Raw genomic sequence first — 21,652 nt, forward strand, 5'->3', positions numbered from 1 at the left:
CACATCCGTACGTTGACTACATTCTTGAGGAAACTCGTAGTCTACGAACAAATCGTCAACGGTTGAAGTCCAATTTCCAAATGATTGACTGAGCTTCTTATCACAGTAGCTTTCACCTGGACCGCGACCCCACCAGGAAACAGTAGAGACCTCGGACAGACCTAGAGTGATACCAATTCTTGCAAAAAGAGTAGGGAGCCAGGCCCCACGTGGTCTTCCCTTGACTTTCAGATGCAGAGAGTCACCCTTGAAGGTGAAGGTCCATGTAACATCGACACCCCAAGCAAGGACTGGAGGTGCGATGCGCCCAACTATCTGGACTTCGACACCACCTTCGATATCATGCCATTTGACCTCCCGCATATAGTGCTTTGTCTGGTGCAGACGACATTCGATCCATTTTTTCCCGTGTATCTCTCGATCATTGTCTGTCAATGCACGGTAGAAGTCCATAGCCAGTGGTTGGCTCATGATCTCTTTTCCGTCGCGTCTCCAGCTGGACAGGACACCGCGAGCTAGATCGAATCCCCATGTTGATTTCCCAGATGAAGACTTGACAGAGAGAGTAGAGTGGGTCTTCTGTTCAAGCGTGGGGGTGGATGAGGGTGGATCGAGGGCTAAGAGTGCTGCAAGATTTTGAGGTCGACGTAGTTGAAACTCGCCAAACGCAACCTGATGGTTCGCAGGCGCCCATTGCTTGGCATCTCTCAGTTGAAAGTAGATCTTGACGTATGCTTCTTCACCTTCTAGCTTCTTCAAGATAGCGTCTAGGCCTTCCAGGTTGATGATAGCCTTCGCGTGGGGCTTGATATTTCTTGGGATTTCAACTTTTCCCCCAGTGATGACGATGCCGTCGACGACGACGTCCCAGCTGCAAGTCAAATGATCCAGGGACATGAAGTCGTAGCGATTGAGGATTGTAACTCTGTCATGATCGAGTGAGAGACTTTGCACAGGTTCGATCGCTTTCGCGTACTCAATCAAGCCAGGTGTCGGCGTATGATCCGAGAAAACGCAGCCATCCATGACAAAATTATAATCATTCGGCATGTCTCCAAAGTCGCCACCATATGCCATGAATTCTTCGCCATCTTTTGATTTGCTTCGAAGACCCTGTAAGTTTCCAAGGTTAGTGATATTTGCTTTTCTCGTCGAGGAACGCTAGGCTTACATGATTGGACCACTCCCAAAGAAAGCCGCCCATCAACCTGGGATATTGATAGAATGCGTCAATGTATTCTTTTATGGCTCCTGGGCCGTTCCCCATAGCATGGATATATTCACACAGCACTAAAGGCTTGTTTGTTTGAACGCAGACGTTCTCGGCCATGTCGATGACCGTACTAACGGGTGGATACATGCGGCTGTAGACATCTGAAGTTTTGGCCTCTTGATCTCCTTCATAGTGTATCAATCGTGTGTTGTCAATTTGGCGAATCGCATCATACATCGCCTGGTGATTTCTTCCGTAGAATGACTCGTTGCCCAGAGACCACATGATGATGCTGGTGAAGTTCTTGTCACGCTGGACCATCTGAATAGCGCGATCAACGTAGGCCACCTCCCATTCCGGGTTATCAGAGAGGTAGCTGGCCGGGTTCTCTAGTCCAATCTCATCAAATCCGTGACATTCGAGATCGGCTTCGTCGAGAATCCAAAGACCGAGCTCATCTGCTAGTTCGTATAGACGAAAGTCATTGATCTGATGGGACATACGAATAGCGTTTAGCCCATGAAGCTTCATGAGATTGAGGTCATGCTTTAGGAACTCTAGCGGTACGGCTCGTCCTGTATCGGGATGATGTTCGTGTCGGTTAACTCCCCGAAACTTAATTGGCTGGCCATTAATATGGAAGACGCCATCAAGAAGCTCCGTTTTCCGAAAGCCAATTCGATGTGAGATGACCTTTCCAAAGTCCATGACAAGATCGTATAGGTATGGAGTCTCAGCAGTCCATTTGACGGGATTAGAGATAGGAATCTCGAAAGTCGTGGGTTCTTTACCATTGAGCTTCTTGAAATCCTTAATGATCTCCCGGCCACTGTCCAGTAGCTTTATTTCAACGTCGGATTCGGCGTTCATTTGAATCTTTACTTTGAGTACAGCATCTTGATATTTGTCATCCAAGTCTGTCTCGACTTGGAAATCGACAAGGTGGACTTTAGGAAAGGAGTGCAAGTAAACATCACGGAAGATGCCAGATAGCCACCACTGATCCTGGTCTTCAATATAGCTGCCGTCACAGCGCTGATACACCTCGACTGCAAGAATGTTGCCATTTGGCCTGTCGAGCTCGACTAGATCGGTGATGTCGAATTCACTTGGGTTTCGCGACCCCTGAGAATACCCGACCTCCACGCCATTGAGCCAGACTGTGAAAGATGAGTCAACACCTTCAAAGCGCAGTCGGAGCTGAGCGTCCTTGACAAATTCCTCGGTGACATGGAAGCTGGTCACATATCTTCCGCACTCGTTGTACTCAAGAGGCACATTGGGCGGGTCGACAGGCCAGGGGTATTGAATGTTGGCGTAGTGTGGACCCTCGCCATAACCCTGGCACTGCCACATGCCAGGGACTTTGACATCATCGAAGCCGGAGGCATCGAAGTCTTGAGCATAAAAATGCGATGGGCCTTCAAGGGGCGTCTTGGACAGATTGAACTTCCATGTGCCGGAGAGACATTTTGTTCTCGCTTCTTTGGTGTCGCGACTGAGAGCAGAGCGCTCGTCGTCATAGACAAAGAAGTGGGGACGTGGCGGCAAGGTATTGCGATGAATAACTTGGAGGTTATTCCAGTCCGGGGCAGTAGCGGGAAAGACAGACATGGTAGCGAGTGTGATTGAATTCCCTGAAGCACCAGTATCATTGGAATGGTCTTGTGACCGACATGCGCCGGGCTTTCAAGGGTGCAGGACAAGCTCAATTAGGGGCTCCAGGTTATCGCTGCCTCTATAGTCGAGTGATAGATATGGCGTGTGATCGGTGAACATGCCGGTATCGCAGAAAGCGCCCGGCAAAGCTCGCCGCACAAGACCCACCGGATTGTTCGGCCTGCCCCCGGGCTTGACCGGTCGGGGCGACAAGGCGGGGTCTGCTCCGGTGGGCACGTTATGTATGGATTTTTGTTAATAAGATCTCGCCATCATTGGATAGGTTTCGTATGCTGTGCGCTCTTGTCACTGTGTAGGGTCAAAATGTTGTTTCAGTCATCTTTTAGGCTTGCTGCTGCTGTAATTGCTGCGTTAGCATGCGGCCTGGGCGGTGGCACAGCGGCGACCAAGTGCCCCTCCAAGACGAAGCTCTCCGAGTGTAAGTTCTTCATGCCAGATTGGTTGCTTACTCGTGCCTGACCATCTGCCACCAACTTGTGTAGCGGCTCAAAGTCTTTTCGATTATTCCATGCAAGTGCAAGACTTACGCTGGGACGATTCATACAAATACATCTGGTATCCGGACAATGGGCCGTGGTCCATACGCTTTACTGCATGGTATACCGCTGGCCTGCTTTATAGAGGCCACGGCAAGGACATTGACAACGCCAAGGCGGCACTGGAGAATATGTAAGATCTTTATCCGTAGTGCACTGCTCTTCTCTTGGACTAATTTGTTCCAAAAAAAGCCTCCAGTGCCAGTTGACAGACAACTATGACTCTGCATGGTATGGCACTTGGAAACTCTCCCCAGATGAGCCGTATCCCACGGATGATTCCCCACTCTATCCTCCCGAGATCTATGTGAGTTCCACAAATATGGACTCCGTGAACTCTTCCGCTGAACCTGGTTATAGGATACTTATGACCCAAACTGGAGAGAGTTCGTCGGGTATGTAATTAAAGCCACCGTACCTCCTGGAATACGTGCTAATTGTTCCTATTAATCTAGAACTCAGCTTGTTCAACTTGTCGAGGAGTTCTCAGATTTGCTCGGCAACGATCTGGTGTCTCGCATCGAAGACGCCCTAGAGATTGCAGCGGTTGGGTCCATGCGCCGTAACGGCACTTTCCCTGAAGATGACAATCTCACTATCGCCTATTCTAATCCAGCCCTAATGCGTGCTTGGTACGTTGGTTGGATTGGTGCACGCCGCAACAACCAGACATTCATCGACTTCGCCAATACGCAAGGTGACCTCATTCTGAAGCTCTTCAAGTCGACGGGATCCAACGTGCTGTCTGAATACAACGCGCCAAACTACTACGGCATGGACGTGTGGGCTCTCGCTGGTAATATCAAGTACGGAGCAAAGAACAATAGCATGACTACAAATGCCCAGTACATCCTGACTGAGGTATGGAAAGATGTTGCCGCTCACTACAATTCATTCCTGGGTAACCTAGCGGGGCCATATGATCGCGCATACACGAGAGATATGACCACACACTCTGCCATACTTTCCCTATTCTGGTGGGGAATGTATGGCCACGAGTACGGACCGCAACCTCCCAAAATGGAACTCGATCTGGTTTACGATATTGCCCAGGGAGCTGCTCTTTCCCTACTTATGAATACAACGTCGAGCTACATCTCTGCAGACACGGCCGCAGCTCTCAAGGCGAAAGGGGCATGGCAAGGCGAGCGTTTCATCCAGAAAAAGATTCCTGATGGTCTCTCTTCAGACGAGGATGTTCGTGTAGCGACCTCCTGGATCAGCTCTCCTCTCATGATTGGCGCTCAACAAGTCGCCGAGACCAAGAATCGTGGACAGCAATTCGTTCCTGCCATCGTGCAGTGGGCGGGAGATGCATCGCACACTCCCTACCCCTACGTCACCTTTTTCTCGCTGTACCCGACCGCATCAACAGTCGATGCCGTGGCGGGGCCCAGAAATCTAACAATTTCTTACCCCAATACTACCCAGGACGGAACAGACATTTTCACGTTTGCACTCTCAGATGTTCCGCCCAGCTGGACTCTTGGAAAGGCACACACCATTGACGGCTTTGAAGAGCTGCCGTGCTTAAACGTTACGCTCAGTGCACCCGGTCTAGAGAAACAGCCAGTCGTATATGGAAGCTCAGTGGAAGACCATAGGTTCTACAACATATCTTATGTGGTCCCTGAAGGATTCGAGGGAGTGCCTAAAGTGTCATTTGAGTTCGATTATATTTGTTAACAAGCTCTGATATGTGGCAAAGAATCAGAGCAACAATGGATCATGGAAGATATCTATCGCCGAGATTTAGAATCCTATCAATTAATTCAGTTGGAGTATAAGTCAATTGAAATGTTTTGATTCATGTTCATGATGGGTGATGATACTGCTGAACCGCGAAAACAAAATAAAGCCAGAATCTACCAATTTGTCACCGAGGATCGAGATGAGAGCAAAAAAGTAAGTCTCTGATCAAATGGTGCGGATTTCATATTGATTGAGCTACGAGAGCGGCACCAACACCTGAGCCGTCCTTTGCTAACCCTATCGTAATCCTCCTCTCTCCTTGTATTCCGATTTGCGGTACATCTTGCAACGCTCCTCGAAGGTCCTTTTCGAATGTCGGGTATGCCTCGAAGAGAAGTCCGTCTATGCCTATATCGATGATGTCCTCTTCTGCTATAGGCAGGGCACGGTCTTTGGGGACTGTTGTCTTCAAGCTGCTCTGGAAGAGCCCCATGTGAAATAGTATGCTACGTACGAAATACCTCATGCGTATTAGAATCATAGAAAAGCTGGACATCCGAGGTCCAGGACTGAGAACCTGGTTGTCCGTGACAGCGCTTTTGTTTGCTTTGAGCATCGATGTGGTACTGCCTAGTCGGCCAGATTGAATAATGATGGCTGCCAAAGCAGCACCAGCCAAACGTGCTGCCCTACGCACAATGGCTGTGGTAATTAGTTGGATCGCCTGGATATCCCCCGACGACACGTTGCGCACTCGCAAGGCATTTGCTACCCGTAGGCTTAGGCTCTCTAGACTCGTGTTGCTTTCTTCAGCGACCAAAGTGAGGAAGGAGCTGTTGATGCCATACGGTTTCATCAGAGGCGAGTCTCTCTCGAGAGACATATCGAGAACCTTGTCTTCCGCCAATTGGAGGATGACTAGGCGTGCTAGCTCTCCTAAATAGAGGCCGGACACTCGCTTTTCTAGAAGCTGGATTTTAGGATTTGAAGACACCGCGTCTAGCTGCTCGTCGTATGGAGTTGTCGGTAGTGATGTCGTATCGCGGTCCGACCATGCTCCCCATTCCGTATTGATAACCATGTGGCGGTCTCCGCCCTGATTGATAGGAACGTCTCGATACTGTGATGCTTCGATATTCTCTAGACGCTCGATGTACGCGGCGTTTGTCCCCGTTCCAAAGATGGCACCAACTAGTGTCGCCGACCTCCATGGTGAAGTATATGCTCTTGCCATGAGAGTGCCCACGCTGTCGTTGGTAAGGGCAGAGACAAAGACTGGCAGGTCCAGCTCATCGATGGCATCCTGGAGCATTTTGCAAGGATCTTTCCCTATCGCGTCCGGGATGTCCCAACCTTTGTCCCACTGTAGCATAGTCCCACTCGAAAGAGAGTTGTTCGAGTAGGTGAAGCTGAAAGTGAAACCCAATCTCCGACGATCATTACTCTTTGGAGACTTTTCTAGTCCCTCAGTCTCAGAGTCAATCTTTGGTACGGGATGCTCATTGAGAAAGGCGCCGATCTTTTGGGCAATAAAGGTGAAAAGGGGCTTGTGGCTGGAGTTGACCATGACATCTTGGGGAATGGCATGTTTTGACTGCACGAGCGTGTAGGTTGAATCTCCATGCAGGTCGACCGAGCATATTCTGCAATTCGTTCCACCCAGGTCGACAGCGAGGAAGACGCCCTTTTCCGACCCATTGGGGACTTTAGTGACAAATGATGGTATTTGAATGGCGCCATTACGCTTCAATCCACTCCCTACAAGTCATGTCAGTTGCCTTCAAGTCTATTGAGTTGTGTTGCGCTTCAACATACTTATCTGCTCGACAAAGTAATTGGTAGTATTTGCAACATCTTCAGCTCTGTACTCAAACTGTCGGGCAATGCTCTCAGCCTGGACAAGCAACCCACGAGTGGCTTGCAACATGGCCAAAGAGATGGCGGCGGCGTGGGGCAAACGGGAAGACGCTAGCTCTTTGGCTTGTAGATTCATCCATGTTGGGAAGATGAGAAAGATAAGTCCAGCCCGGTTTCGTAGCACATGCACAGCGTCGCAGTGACATGCACGAGACAATGCAGAGCCGGTGAAGCCCGGGATATGAAGCGAATGATTGCATCTACACTGGGGAGGACACGCTCCGGTGATCCTGCCGGTAGTGGCCGGTGGTTGTGGGGCCGGTGGGCTTCTTCTCTCAACACTCAGCAGATAAGAGCGGCTTAGTCCAGTTACCTGGACACCGAAACCCGTAAAGCAGTCTATATTATTACTAGCAACATTAGTCATGTAGGAGATTCATGTTATGGGCTCCACTACAAGACATGTGATGAGAGTGTTCTGATTCTCGGGGAGCGCATCGGAGTTGCTGGCGCTTTTGTGCGCTATTCGCAGTGCACAGGACTGAGGGCTTTGACTTCTCTTCACCTGGAATGGCTACATGCCAGCTGCCGTTGAGCAATCATTTCCTAGTCTAGAATCACGCATCACATTATATGCACGGTAGACTGACCCATGCAATAGATCTCCACGAGTATAGGAGCCTATCCAACCGTAGAATTCCACGAGTAGGAGGCGTCGTGGCACGGCACTCCCCGCATTCTCTCGCTCGAGGCTTGCACAGCTCACTGTAGGCCTAAAACTTAGTGCATCTCGGCTTGCAGATAACGAAGATCACCTTCGTCCACTGCTGTAGGACTTCAATGATCTTGCTCATGCCAATTGAAGCCGCGAATATCGTCCTAGGCGTTGAGCAAAGAGCCGCAAGTGACGATGGAGGAGTCTTCTGAGCCTAAAGCCCGCCAAGCTTGCAGTAAGTCAAACTCTTGTGATGTGCAATTCCAGGGAACGCAGCACTCATTTCGTGTCATAGTCAATTGCCGGAGGCAAAAGATGAAGTGCAGGATCGACGACGGCAAAACATGTCGGCGATGCAGGCGGGCTGGGCTGCCGTGCATCTTTGTGCCACGAGCCAATGGATGCGCTGTCATGCTGTCCGGCTCAATGCCATTCACCGATTTTGCACCTTCAGATGTCACCAGGGACCTGCTCGAGAGAGTTAAGTTCATAGAAGACCATCTCGGTCTATCTAGACGTGTAGCCCAAGAAGAAGACATTGATGTTGGCGATGGCGGAGAAACACTGGAAGAAGACGATTCAATGAGTGCCCTCTGGGATGCTGCGGCACGGCTTGAGAAGAATATCCCTAGTCCTACGAATGCACAACTTTGGAAGAGGAGCACCATCAAGCATCTCTGGCAGGCGTATGACAGATCTGAATGCAAACTGAGTTTTGATGCTAATACACTCACAGATTCAACGACAATATTCCTGGTTTCCACTTCCTGCCGAAAAGATTGCAGTTCTCCTCTCCGCATCCGCTTCTCCTCGCGTCTATTCTGTACTGCTCGAGTGCACGTGGAGCCCCTGAACAGGCTGATCTGGCGCCGCAGTACTTCAACATTCTCTGCAATGCTATTGCCCAGCTTAGCATACCCAATAGCGAGATCGCACGTCCACCAGAGGATCCCAATGCTGCTGAGGAATGGGCTTTCCAGACTGTCCTAGGTCTTGTGCTGGCTGGACTGCTATCTGAGGCAAATATCCGTGAGACGGGTATATGGATTGCAATTGCCTACCGCATAATGGTTGAGTACTGTCCGCCGCACATTGATGAGAAGTATCGTGACTGGCGCCAGCTCTTCAAAGGTGTACAGATCGTTGATCTAGAGCATGCGTCTCTTCATATGCTGTCTCCCGCTGTTCCCCTCGAGCCGCCACTACCATCGCTTCAGTTGTCGCAGCGGGATCAGCTCTATCGCCTCTCTAGAATGATGCACGCTGGACTAGCCCACTTTTCAGGACGTGGGCTGCCGACCATCTGGTCCTGTTTCGCGAGTAATCCACCAGCAAATACCAATCCCTCATCGTACCCATTCACATCGGTTGATGCAGCCGTGATCCGTGATTGGGCTAGACAACTGGACGACTGGCTCGTGCAATTCAGCAAAGCTAGTGACTACTCAGATCAGCAACGCACCTCAGTATTCCGCCAGTACATTCTCCATCGACTTGTGGTTCTGTCAATTTACCACCCGGCTCGGGGGTTCAACCTGCATTCGAGTAGCATTACACCGCAAGAACAACATGAATTACTTTTATCTGCTCGTGCTACTCTCAAATTGCATTTGAACGATAAGCTAATCTGGGCCAATTGGGATCTGGTGATTATCACTTGGGCCGCACTCATCGTCTTGCAAGGAATCGAAGGCGGAGCAGGGGATCCAGATGGTCAGTACAACTGAGTTATTGGTGATTTGAAACTGACTATTCTTAAGACCTCAGAAATATTCGCATTCACTTAGATATGCTAAGACAAACCAATGAACCAAAGCCTAGTCTTCGGGAGAAACTTGCAAGCCGCCTGGAACAGAGCCTTCAGGGAATCCAAACCCCCAGCCCTACGGCTCTCAACGATCCTATGAATCTGGCTACGATGAACCAAGACCTAGACTATTCATGGCAAATATTCAACCAGGCCAGCCTGGAGCAGGTCATGTACCCTGAATGGACAGGAACTCCAGAATTGCAATCGATGTGATCTGTAGGTCGAAGGCGCTCTGCGCTACGACTAAGTTTTATGGAAAAGGTTCTCCAAACCTCACTTCATAGACGTCACCTCAGTGGCGTCATTCGAGATGACATGCTATCTGGTGTTAATTCTCCATCCTCGAGCACATCATTCTCGAGAGCATATTGAGAGTGGCGAGGCGTCCGAGGTGGCTTCGTCAGTGAAGTTGTCCTTAACCGCGAGAGAACACGAGGTCCCAAATTCTTCTTGGCAACTGCCTGGATACTCTTGAAGTACTAAGACTGTGTCAGCTGAACGAACGTACGAGTAACAGGTCGATTATACGTGCCCTGACGGTCTTAACTTGCAGCTCGAGTGTTGCGTCTTCATCGACAACAATCATGCTGTGCGGATGCATTTGAAGGCAGGATAGGGTGCAAGTATGACTTATGCCCTCTTCTACAGCTCTCTTGATTGCAAGAGCCTTTGTCATGCCAGTTGCAACAATGACCACTTCCTTGGCGTCCAGGATGGTCTGCACCCCGACGGTGAGAGCCATTGTCGGTACCGCGTCGATATCCCCTCCAAAGAATCGTGCATTTGCGACGATTGTGTCATAGGCGAGCGTTTTTACCCTAGTACGGCTAGCGAGGCTTGACCCGGGTTCGTTGAAGGCAATATGACTATCACTACCCACTCCGCCAAGGAATAGATCAATGCCTCCCACCGCTTTGATCTTTGCCTCATATTCAGCACACTCGGCCTCCAAATCCGGTGCATTCCCATCAAGAATATTTATGTTCTCTGGCTGTATATCGACATGGGAGAAGAAATTGCTAAACATGAAGGAGTGATAGCTCTCAGGGTGATCTCGCGGGAGACCGACATATTCGTCCATGTTGAATGTGATGACATAGCGGAAAGAGATCTGGTTTGCTCTATAGGCTGCGACAAGAGCTCGATAGATTGGGACCGGGCTACTCCCTGTAGGAAGGCCCAGTACGAAAGGTTTGATGGTGTTGGAGCAGCAGCATTGATCCGGTCTGGGATGGTCGTTAGACTCGGAGAAAAGACCACAGGACTTGGAGTGATTTGCCTATTATATAGTCTGCAATATATGATGCCGCTGCCTGGGCGTCATCGCGAATGATCAGCCTCATTATGATCTTAGGTCAGATGCAATCTTCTGGGGTGTGTTTGTTGATGTCTTTCTCGGTCCTGTTGCAAGAAGTATACCAGTAGTCTGAAGAGATATCTAAACCCTACGTCAATGCTCGACCAGAACCCGGGTAGTCTCTTATGGTAGCTACACTTGAGGACGTCTGAACCATGTCATGGGTCACTTCGGCGAAGAATGCCGGGCCTGACACCACCACTGCTGTACCCGGCCATGACCGGGGCGCGTGCCGGAGGGTTCGCCATGCTAGAGCGAAAACAATCACTTTTAGTTCATTGCTTTTCTCTTTCGGATTAGTGCAATTCGTCATTTCTCGCCCAAGTGGAATGCTGTAGATGACACGCCGTCACCATATCAGTTGGGTAGATATGAGTGCTCTTGCATTCCATTAATGCCTCTGACAAAGTCTCGTGCTATTAGGAGCTATCTAGGGTTTCCATCTAAGAATAGTGACTGAATGTTTAGCAAACGTGAACAAGCCTTGTCCATCCCAACTTGACTGCTTGATCTCAATCTTTCCACCATTCATGTTTGATTCACGAATGTCTACGCTGTCTGCTCCCACTGTGTAAATTTCTGTATTTCCAGTGACTCCTGAAATCATGGTTTCGAAATCTTCTTTATCAGAGATATTAACCACAGAAAGATTCACCCACCCTTTATCGTCTAGGGTAGCGGCAACATCAAGCCAAGGCGTCTTGACAGTGCTTTTAACCCACTCAGGATTTGTTCGGTCGCCTTTCCACACCGGACACCGCAAGTTCACAGCGAGCGTTTTTCCTCTCATATATTTTGTGAAGAGAAGCAAAGGCCAGTATGTCGTCTGCTTCGTGATACCCGACTCGCTCGTCATGAGTGGAGATATGACATTGACACTTTGAGCAATATTGCACATGCCGAGATACTCACTTTGTCGAATGAACACATTCAACCAGACTGCGACCGCCAACGCATCGGATATATTATATGTTTCTTCGGCGCCCTTGTCACCAGGGGAGCGGAATGAGTCCCAAACATTCCATTCGTCGAAGCAGATTCTTGGTCGCTTCTCTGTTTTGGGAAATTGTGTGGTCTCAGCAGGCCAGGCGGAGGTGTTCGGCTCTATACGAGCAAGATCAATGAGCGATGCTGTGAGTTGGATGGCACGCTCAGCAGCTAGTGGCGCTGTCACATTGGGAAGATGCCTGTCATGGCTTAATAAAGATTTATTCCTGAGATGAAGCAAAAGAACTTATGACTTACTCTTTGTCTGATGTATAGAGATGAATGGAATGCATATCTGTAATTGTAATACATTCTTGTAGAACGAAACGGTCCCAATCGCTATAGCCGTCCTTTCCGCAAAGAATAAGAATGATAGAAGGATCTAACATCTTCAGAGCTATGTGGATTGACAAGTCAGCACATCAAAAACAAGGACTTCCATCATCACAAGGTGTCACTAGCCCTTTGCCCATTGCATCGCCTTCTTTGCGTAATCCTCTTTGGTCATCTGCTCAACCTGCCTGACAACTATCAATATTCGAGTACAAAAGCTGCCGTGAAGGATAGGAATTTTACCATGGACCCCAAACCTCGTTCCCTAGGGCCCAGTACTTGACTCCGTAAGGTTTCTCATGACCGTTTGCACGCCTCAAATTTGCATAAAATGTATCGTCGTTAGAGTTGCAATACTCCACCCAAACGAGAGCTTTGCGTCGAGGTCGAGAGTTAATAAATCACCGAGACACATGTCTCCAGGAGAAGAAAAACTCACCTTCATCCAGAGTGCCGGTGCCAAAATTCAAAGCGATGTAAGGCTCGGTGCCAACAACTTGACACCACTTCATAAATTCGTCAGTGCCAAATTGGTTGGTTTCATGGCCTAGCCACGCAAGTTCAGGGCGCTTCGGCCGTCTATCCTTTGGCCCAATGCCGTCCTGCCAGTGATAAGTGGCCACAAAATTGCCTCCAGGCCAGCGAACAACTGGTACCTGGAGTTCCTTCATGGCCTCAACGACGTCTGTGCGAAATCCGTTCTCATCTGCAAGCCCATGAGTGTTTCCAGGGTCGTAAATGCCACCGTAAATGCATCTGCCCATGTGCCTATGGAGACGGTGTTTGATCAGTAATTGTATTCCTGTAAGCACAGAGTACTCTCAGAATAACAAACAGCAATGCAGTTTTAACCTTACTCTGTGAATCCGCCATAAATCATTGGATCAATGGCAGACAATGTGCAACGCGGATTAATAATAATCTCCGGCTGCTCATTGTTATCAATAACAGTGAGGGATGTCATGGCGATGATTAGATGGACTCAAAAGGATAGTAACGGCAAATGAAAGGCTCCTAAATGCTGTTGTACAATCTCTCCAGTCAGTCAAGCGATGCGTGTTAGCCATTAAACGCCACATGTAAGTGAGCTCACGATGGAAGGTATCTGTCTGTACCAGGCTTCAGATATCCCTGACTTGGATGGCTTGCTCGCCGAGACTCTTTCGTAGTAAATTAGCTGGTGACGAACAGCTTGTCACGAAGCATGTTCGGTGAACACCGGCAACTGTGCCGATAGCTCAGGTAACAGCATCGTTCCACTAGAATAAGCGCCAAACAAGATACTTGGTTGAAGCCTAGGATTCGTAGTACGAGTTACAGCAGAATATTCTGGCTTGGAGTGTCACGCATATGCTATTAAATCACAAAAGGGGCGTTCGACCACTATTGTTCAGTTTAGGGATTACATTGTCGTGGTAGAATCACGATGTTCAACATTGCACACTTTGCTAATATAGCTACACTGCATAGGCCCTTTCTCTTGTGTGCAACCGCAGAACTAGTTAGCTTTTCGTTCAATGCCGAGTCTACTTATTTACTGCGTATCAATAAATCCAGGGTTTAGTAACTATCGTCCGGTGCTCTGATTTCTGCTCGTCCTTCCCCACGGCTATCAGCGATTCATGTCTTACTAGATATGGGGTCCCCACCTACTAGAACGCCTATCTCCAAAATCCGCTATTAGGGGTCGTACGACTCCGGCAGGCTTCGCCGGCCCACGCGCCTAAGAGATAAAGTCGGCAAACCCGGTCGATTGACCGGAAATGTGGTGTGGGCGCGATAACGATGGCCTCGGCTCCGATCGTGTCTGAAGGACCCCAACTTTGTTGAAATGCTGGGGTATCTGCCCCATCGCGAGATGCCATCGACGTAGTAACGCAGATTGTCAATCAGCTTAGGTAAAGACACTCTGATACTTTTCCCATCAAACAAAATGGTATCCCCTCCATCTGAGGTGCCCGTCGCAGTGGGTGCCCTGGGAGACCAGGCCCGTGGCTTCTCCTGGTTGTCGAACGCCGGCATCGTCAAGCTCAATCTGATGCTGCTTCTGTTCCAAATCTCCAGCTATGCCACTGGCTATGACGGTTCTATGATGAATGGACTCCAGTCCCTGGACAGCTGGAAAGAGTCCTTCAACTACCCCGGCGCCTCTGAACTTGGACTGTAAGCTTTTCCCACTCCGTCACGCGCTCTCCTGTCTCTCTGACTCAAGTTGCAGTCTGAATGCCATTCAGAATGTTGGCCAACTCGTCGCTCTGCCATTCTGTGCAATCATTTGTGACAGATTTGGTCGCCGGCCCGCCCTAATATTCAGTGCCTTTATCCTGCTCATCGGTGTGGCATTACAAGCTGCAGCACAGAATGTCGGCATGTTTATCGCGGCTCGTGGAATTCTCGGTCTCGGCCTTGCGCTTAACATCACTGCCGCGCCCTTGCTGCTCCTGGAATTGGCATATCCAAAACAACAAGGTCCTATGGTTGCAATTTACAACAGTCTATGGAACCTAGGAGCCCTGAGTGCGGCCTGGATTACATTTGGAACTTTCCGAATCGGTAACACATGGGCGTGGCGAATTCCCTCCTTACTCCAGGGCCTATCCAGTATTGTCCAGATTGGTCTCTGCTTCCTTGTTGAAGAGTCGCCGCGTTGGCTGATATCAAAGGAACGCTACGACGATGCCAAGAAGCTCATCACTAAATATCACGCCAACGGTAATGAATCAGACCCTATGATTGCTCTAGAGATGGAAGAAATTAGTGTTGCCCTCCGTTTGGAAGCCGAATACAATCGGACCACTTCTTACTTGTCATTCTTCCAGACCAAGGGCAACCGCCGCCGTTTTTTCATCATTCTCGCTGTTGGCTTCTTTTCGCAGTGGAGTGGAAACGGGCTCATAAGTTATTACCTAACGCTGATTCTGAACTCCATTGGATATACATCTGAGAACACGCAGACTCTTATCAATGCTCTTCTTACCGTCTGGGGAATGATCTGGAGTCTTTTCTTCTCTTCGATCATCAACCGTTTCGGCAGACGCACCATGTTCCTAGCCTCTACCATCGGTTGTATGGTTGTTTACATCGTGTGGACCGCCCTTGAAGCAACTTATGAGAAGCAGACAGACCTTGATGGTACAGGAGGTGATGGGTACGCTAAAGGCGTGCTTGCCATGATCTTCTTGTACAACTTCACTTTCAGTCTCGGTTGGACACCGCTGCAGGTCACCTATGTCATTGAGATCCTTCCGTTCAATCTCCGTGCTCGCGGTCTTGTGCTCTACAACTTCTTCGTCGCTCTGGCACTGATTTTCAACCAATATGTCAATCCCATCGGGGTCACGAATAGCGGATGGAAGTATTATATCATGTATGATGTGTGGCTGGCGTTTGAGGTAGTGGTGGTCTACTTCCTATTTGTGGAAACTGGTTCGTTGAGCTTGGAAGAGACAGCGGCCGTGCTAGACGGCGACGATTACAGAAACAAACTCGTGGATAATGCAGCGAGTAATGCGGAGAAGAAGCTCGGGGTCGAGAGACAAACGGTCGAGGAGACGACGAGCAAGACAGAATAGAAGGTTTAGGAGGCTATGGCTTCGTGCACTATGTTGTTATCAACTGCTGTTTCAGTACATTCGCCATTCCTAACCTAGAGGGGGCCCAAAAGAATTGTAATCTTGTATTTGCCACTGTTGTGTCAAATACCGCTGCCTTCAAATTGAAAATGATATCTATCAGGCATTCAAAACAATCCCGTACAAAGATCATGAAGGGGTGATAGATAACCCCATAAATGTGATTGAGGAGTTAACTTGAACGGTTAAAGGTAGCTCAATCGAAGCGGACCTTGCATTCTCCTTGGGACTATCACCAACTCAGTAACTCCTTCAGCTTATAACTTAATACTATTTTTATTTAAGTTAAATAAATATTAAATAATCTAATTAAAATAACTTTTTAGACAATTTTAATTAAAAATAAGATTTTTTATTATTAGAATAACTTTCTAATATATATTTATAATAAAATTAATATTTTTATATAAAATATAAAGAAGATTATATATAAAATTGCCTTAATAAAATAAAAGATCTAAAACCTTTAGATAGTAAATAAAGTATTAAGTAAACGTTAGAAAGTAAAAAAAATATATCTTTAATAAAAAGAATTATTATTATAATAAAAGATAAAGTAGATATAAAAAGAAAGAAATCTTATAACTAAAGATAATATAAATATAAATATAAAAAAAGATTATATAAAAGGAGACTAACGATATATTTAATATTATAATAATTATAAAAAGTCTAGCTATAATATATAAATATATTAATTAAATATAAAAATATCTAAAGATAAAGATTTTAAGTAGTTTTAATTGATTTAAGTTATTATAATTGAAATAACTTATATAAAGGTGATATAATGTATGAATAGTATAATGTTCGTTATATTGTGGCGCTTGTATATAAGTACGTTATATTATATTTTATAAATATATTAATATTTTAAGAATATATTTGATCTATTTAGGTTTATTATTTATAGTCTTACTTTCTAACAAGACCTTTATATATTAGTAGGTAGATTAGTTATTATTTAAAACCAACCTTGTATAGCTATAATTAGTCTATGGAGATTATACTCTCTTTAGCTTAGCCTTAATACATCACTTTCGCGTATTTTGCCTAAGGACTTACAGCATATTTCAGTACGCGCTCTATGGTCCGTCACAAGTGTGAAGAGCTTGAGTCGACTCTAAGCGTCGAATTTTAATAGTCTCGCTTTTAGCCATTCGGGAGTAGTGTGTTGTATTCTTGATGATCTACTAGCACTATGTATGAGGGAGTGATGGGGGATGTAGGCTAGCATACGTCACGTGATGATAAGTCGTGTCTAGAGACGGGAGCTTCCAAAGTCTGTCACTCTTCAGAACCAAACTTTGACGCCGAAGAGTCATATCGAACCAGGTTTGCGTGTATCAGGTTCAAAGTCGACAGAAATTTCACAAACCCTTCGCAGTGTTGCCTCGCAACAAGTACTTAACTCAGGGCAGTTCCCATCGTCTCCCTTCGTTCGCTTCTTTTTGCTTTTCCAAAATATAACCCCACAGACATCGTCACGTCACTTCAGATTAATGATATTCTCACGCATAACTTACTCCGGCATCTGTAATTACGTCGTACGTACAGATATCATAGTTGCTAAAGCATAGGATCAAGTCTGTACCTACGTCGTGTCTGTATACCGTTAGACTAGGCGCTTCATTCAGGATGGCAGAACGAAGCAAATTGGTCGCAGGGGGTACGCACAAAGGCTTCTCTACACATCCGGCGACCTTCATCACCCACACGGTTCCAGTAATACATGACAATACAATCGTGGTAGCCGCGGCATCTCCTACGCTCCAATCTGGTGATCAGACAAAAGATGGGTGGTTTCTTTCGGACTTTTATGCCTTCAACTACCTGCTCAGAGGCGCTGTTGTAGACCAGACTTGGCTGACAGCTGCCGAACCAGTCAAATTGCTATCTCGCTGGGGTGATTATCTTTTTGGTTCTTCCAAAGATGATCGTAAGGTCGTCCTCAGCCATGACCTTCTGGCAAGATCCGAGATCACCCCCGTTACACTTATTCAGGCAACCGAAATGATCGATCGATTTCTCAACGAGATTAGAGCAGCATCTTCCCGCGCTAAGCGTAGCAACTGTCCTCTTCTTATTATGGTGTTCTGTCATGGCATCCAAAACCATCATTTACTCCTTGACAATGGCTGTCAGCATAAAGGCCTCAGTATTGTGCGGCTGAAAGAGGCTCTTGAGCCAGGAGTTGCCGTAACTCTCTTCACGACTGCTTGTTTCTCTGGAGGTTGGGCTGTTACCCCTGACCTAAATCTCACAGCTATGACTGCTGCTACTCCAGATGACGAGTCATTAGCCCGGGGTTTATCTGCCAGCATGGGAAGAGCTTGTGGTAGCGTGTTTGCTGGGGCCACGATCACTGCCATTTCAGATGAAACGACGCCATTAATTGCGGCACAACAAAGAAAACAAGCTGACGAAAATCTTCAACCTATCAATGCCACCAATGTACAGACAGAGACTTATAACCAGTTCTGCTGTACTATCACGAGGGTTCTCGGTGTTCAGGGAATATCAGACATTATGGGAAATGACTTTTCATTCAGTGCTCAAGATGACCAGTGGGAATATTCATGGACTAGAAGATCTGGAATGCCATTGGCTTATTTCAAGGAGCGTTGGGAAAGGCTTGATATCTATTCTGCCCCGCCTGGTGCCGCCGTCAACCAAGAAGAGTCTGCTGAGCATTTAACCGGCAGTCCTGATGCAACTGAGGCCTGTATCGATCATATGACAAGTATGATGGTACATTGGAGAGTACGTGGCATGGCACAGCTGTTCTCTGAGCTTTGTCCAGGGGATTGGAATAGGGGTTTCGATGTTGGCGTTGCTGGTCAACTTTTCCAATATCTACATGACGGACCTGAAGCTCCATCGCCATATGAGATCGCCAATATCATCTATTTCAGATGGGACACTTGCCTATTGGTTGATAGATTTGTTGACGACTACGGCCTACGTCGCCCTAATGATGAGATCTGCATTATGTGGCATAGAGACGAATATTACTTGGCAAAAAGGCAGCAACCCGGCTACAAGGAGTGGAACGAACGAGTCAGCCAGGTGTGGAACGCCTTGATAGGTGGCGGCGCAAGCATTAGTCCAGCTAATGATCAAGGCCCTCCATTCTATCGTCCCCTCATGTACATAAGATGTGCTATTGCCGATTCTTTCACTACTTGGAATGAGGCAGCAAAGGCTGTAGAGGCATACTGTAACTTTGTTGCAAGCGTACGTCAGTTCTACCTCGACAAAGCTTTGGCGGCCCCAGACGTTCGGCGGTCAGGACGTCAGTGGCTCAAGTCTATTGGTAGACGTATTCGACGTTCTCTTTCACCATCTAAGACTCACCGAAGCTCGTTGTCTGAAGGTATTGAGAGACTCGAGATTGGTGAGACTTCTACTGAACCACTCGGCAAGAAATTGGGGACAGTACCTACGATACCATGTCCAGCAGATGGGCGTCATCATGACGAGGAAGAGGCATAAATTTCATGCATGGTGTTAGCTTTTCTGACGATGCTTAGCTTAGTCTAGATCACACAATTTCGTCTTCATCCACAGGTGCCTCGAATCCTTGCACATATCGATCCAGGAGGTTTTCGTTCTTTACTGCAGCTCCTTACAACTTCACGACTAGCACCGTCGGTCTTGCTATGCTGTCACCGTTCGTTGGCGACATTCTAGGCAACCTTATACCTGGACCGGTTGCCGATTGGATCGTGGTTACGCTATCCAGAAGAAAAATGGAGTCTATGAGCCTTAATTTCGCAATCTGCTATGCATTCCTGCCTTGATCACTGGACTCACTAGCTATTGGGGTTTCGGGTTGGCGATTTACCATCGAATCCACTGGTTTGCACCAGTCTTGTTTTTCGGTCTTTCCGCTTTCTCAGGTCAAGTCCTTTCCCTGATCTCGAACGCTTACCTACTGGACTGTCCTCGAATATACGCTCAAAACGGTTATGCTGTTGTGACACTATGCAAGGGGGTCTTGACATTCGTCGTCGGATACTTTGTCAATCAGTGGCTCGCTAAGTCGGGTCTGGTCACAGTGTTTTTATCATTGGAATGATCCATGGTATTGGATGTATATGAGGGTTGACTCTTTACGTTTATGGCAAGAGAGTAAGTAACGAGGTGGACACTTATGTTAACGAATCGGGACTAATCTTCATCGTAGCTCCTTTTATTCGTGCACAACAGTCCATTTATCAACAATGCTCTTCGGTGGTGTGGCAATAAGGAAATCTAGTTCGATGACTTGTCTGTATATCCATTTCGCATCAATATCGACCTAAATATCATTCGGCTCCTATCTAGTTAAGACAGTAGGCACAGATAGCAGCTTAATTTCATGGAAACGGATTACATGCACAGTGAACAGGTCAAATGCATCAGCTGCCACGACAAAAACAGGTCGCTCCAATATAGAATATAAAAGTTTCCCAATACATATGCTGTTACAAGAAATGTCACACCCTTGCACCACTCAAAACATAGAAAGCTCCTTGCTTCTCGGAAGCATGCTGCTAATCGAAAGGGTCTAGGTTCATACTAAGATCACCAAACAAGAACAATTCTTCATCATGACCGGTTGACTCCGGATTGACCGCCGGTATTACCTATCACGGACGACCGAATCGCGCTTGAGCAGCGGCGCGCTTGGTCGGGAGCTCGGCAAATGGGTCAAACTAGTATTCACGAGGCTACCTAGGCGCAAGCCAGAACATGAGCAATTTCGCCGCAAAAGCACGAAATAGTAGCTATAGAAACGCTAGGTGCGGCTTCAATCTTCTTGGAAATCTAGGTACAGTAGACCTTTCACTGCTATTCCAGAATGGAAGTCATTTAGATATGTTAGATCACTACGAAAACATTGTATAGAGCCATTCAATAACGAAGGCAAAGCTTGAGAGCCGTGTCAAATGCTCTTTTAATCCCCACTAATACCAGTTGGCGTATACCAGGATCGGAAGGACCCGACTGAGCACGTGCAATGATGTGATCAAGTTGAAGCCACTAAATGAGCAGTAAACAAGTCATTTCTCTCCAAGCAGCGTCATATGGTCTGACAGTGGTAGACGACGACATCGACAAAACGACGGCGAAAGGCTGAACCGAGTTCGCCGACAGTGCCGATAACACGGGTGAAAAGATAGCAACGCAGCCATGACAGAGAAGTTGTTATATAGCAACCCGCTGTCTTCGGCCTCTGCCGTCGCTGACTGGATCGCCGAGGGGCCTGTCCAAGCCTCCAGCGCTGAAGATGCAGTGGAGCTTGCATCCTCCGGAGGAGAAAATGACCACTTCACCTTTTGGTGCCCCGAGACTTTTGGGGACCGCATACGCGTAACCTGGGAGTTCTCACCTATTGGTGAGCCAGGACTTGCGATGCTCTTCTTTGGAGCGGCATCCGTCAATGGAGGCGGCATCTTCGACGAGCGCCTCAAACCGCGAACTGGCGCATACCCGCAGTATCACTCCAGCGATATACGAACACTCCATGTGTCCTATTTCCGACGCCGCTGGGAAGGTGAGCGGGCGTTTCACACCTGCAATCTGCGCAAGTCTCCGGGCTTTCATCTGGTTGCTCAGGGAGCTGATCCGCTTCCCCCTGTCGTGGATGCTCGTGGTGCTTTCTACCGCATTGAGCTGGTAAAGGATGGCCCCAAAGTGAGCTTCAGCATCGACGACCTACCACTCTTTTCTTGGACAGACGATGGTACCACTGGACCTGTCGTCGGTGGGGGCTGCATTGGTTTTCGTCAAATGGCCCCTCTAGTGGCAAGGTACCGGAATCTTGAGGTACGAGAGCTCGCAGCATCCGAGTG

General features: G+C 47.7%; 3 protein-coding genes across 3 annotated transcripts; 2 read left to right on the forward strand and 1 right to left on the reverse strand.

Moving 5' to 3' along the window:
- Positions 1-1,129: 1,129 nt before the first annotated feature.
- Positions 1,130-2,827, reverse strand: UCRPA7_8295 (putative glycosyl hydrolase family 2 protein; the record flags this gene model as incomplete). The annotated part of the gene is made up of 1 exon (XM_007920812.1): positions 1,130-2,827. One exon carries the CDS (start codon positions 2,825-2,827, stop codon positions 1,130-1,132), a length of 1,698 nt encoding a protein of 565 aa, XP_007919003.1.
- Positions 2,828-2,990: 163 nt separating this feature from the next.
- Positions 2,991-5,115, forward strand: UCRPA7_8296 (hypothetical protein; the record flags this gene model as incomplete). The annotated part of the gene is made up of 6 exons (XM_007920813.1): positions 2,991-3,091; positions 3,249-3,311; positions 3,515-3,562; positions 3,622-3,736; positions 3,790-3,824; positions 3,885-5,115. The coding sequence occupies 6 exons, from the start codon at positions 2,991-2,993 to the stop codon at positions 5,113-5,115; spliced, it is 1,593 nt and encodes a 530-aa protein (XP_007919004.1).
- An 8,998-nt stretch (positions 5,116-14,113) lies between these two features.
- Positions 14,114-15,752, forward strand: UCRPA7_8297 (putative hexose transporter protein; the record flags this gene model as incomplete). The annotated part of the gene is made up of 2 exons (XM_007920814.1): positions 14,114-14,343; positions 14,399-15,752. The coding sequence occupies 2 exons, from the start codon at positions 14,114-14,116 to the stop codon at positions 15,750-15,752; spliced, it is 1,584 nt and encodes a 527-aa protein (XP_007919005.1).
- Between the last annotated feature and the right edge of the window lie 5,900 nt (positions 15,753-21,652).

Source organism: Phaeoacremonium minimum (assembly GCF_000392275.1).
Source record: "Phaeoacremonium minimum UCRPA7 unplaced genomic scaffold PA7_03_scaffold_583, whole genome shotgun sequence".
In the NCBI taxonomy this organism is placed as follows: Eukaryota; Fungi; Ascomycota; class Sordariomycetes; order Togniniales; family Togniniaceae; genus Phaeoacremonium; species Phaeoacremonium minimum.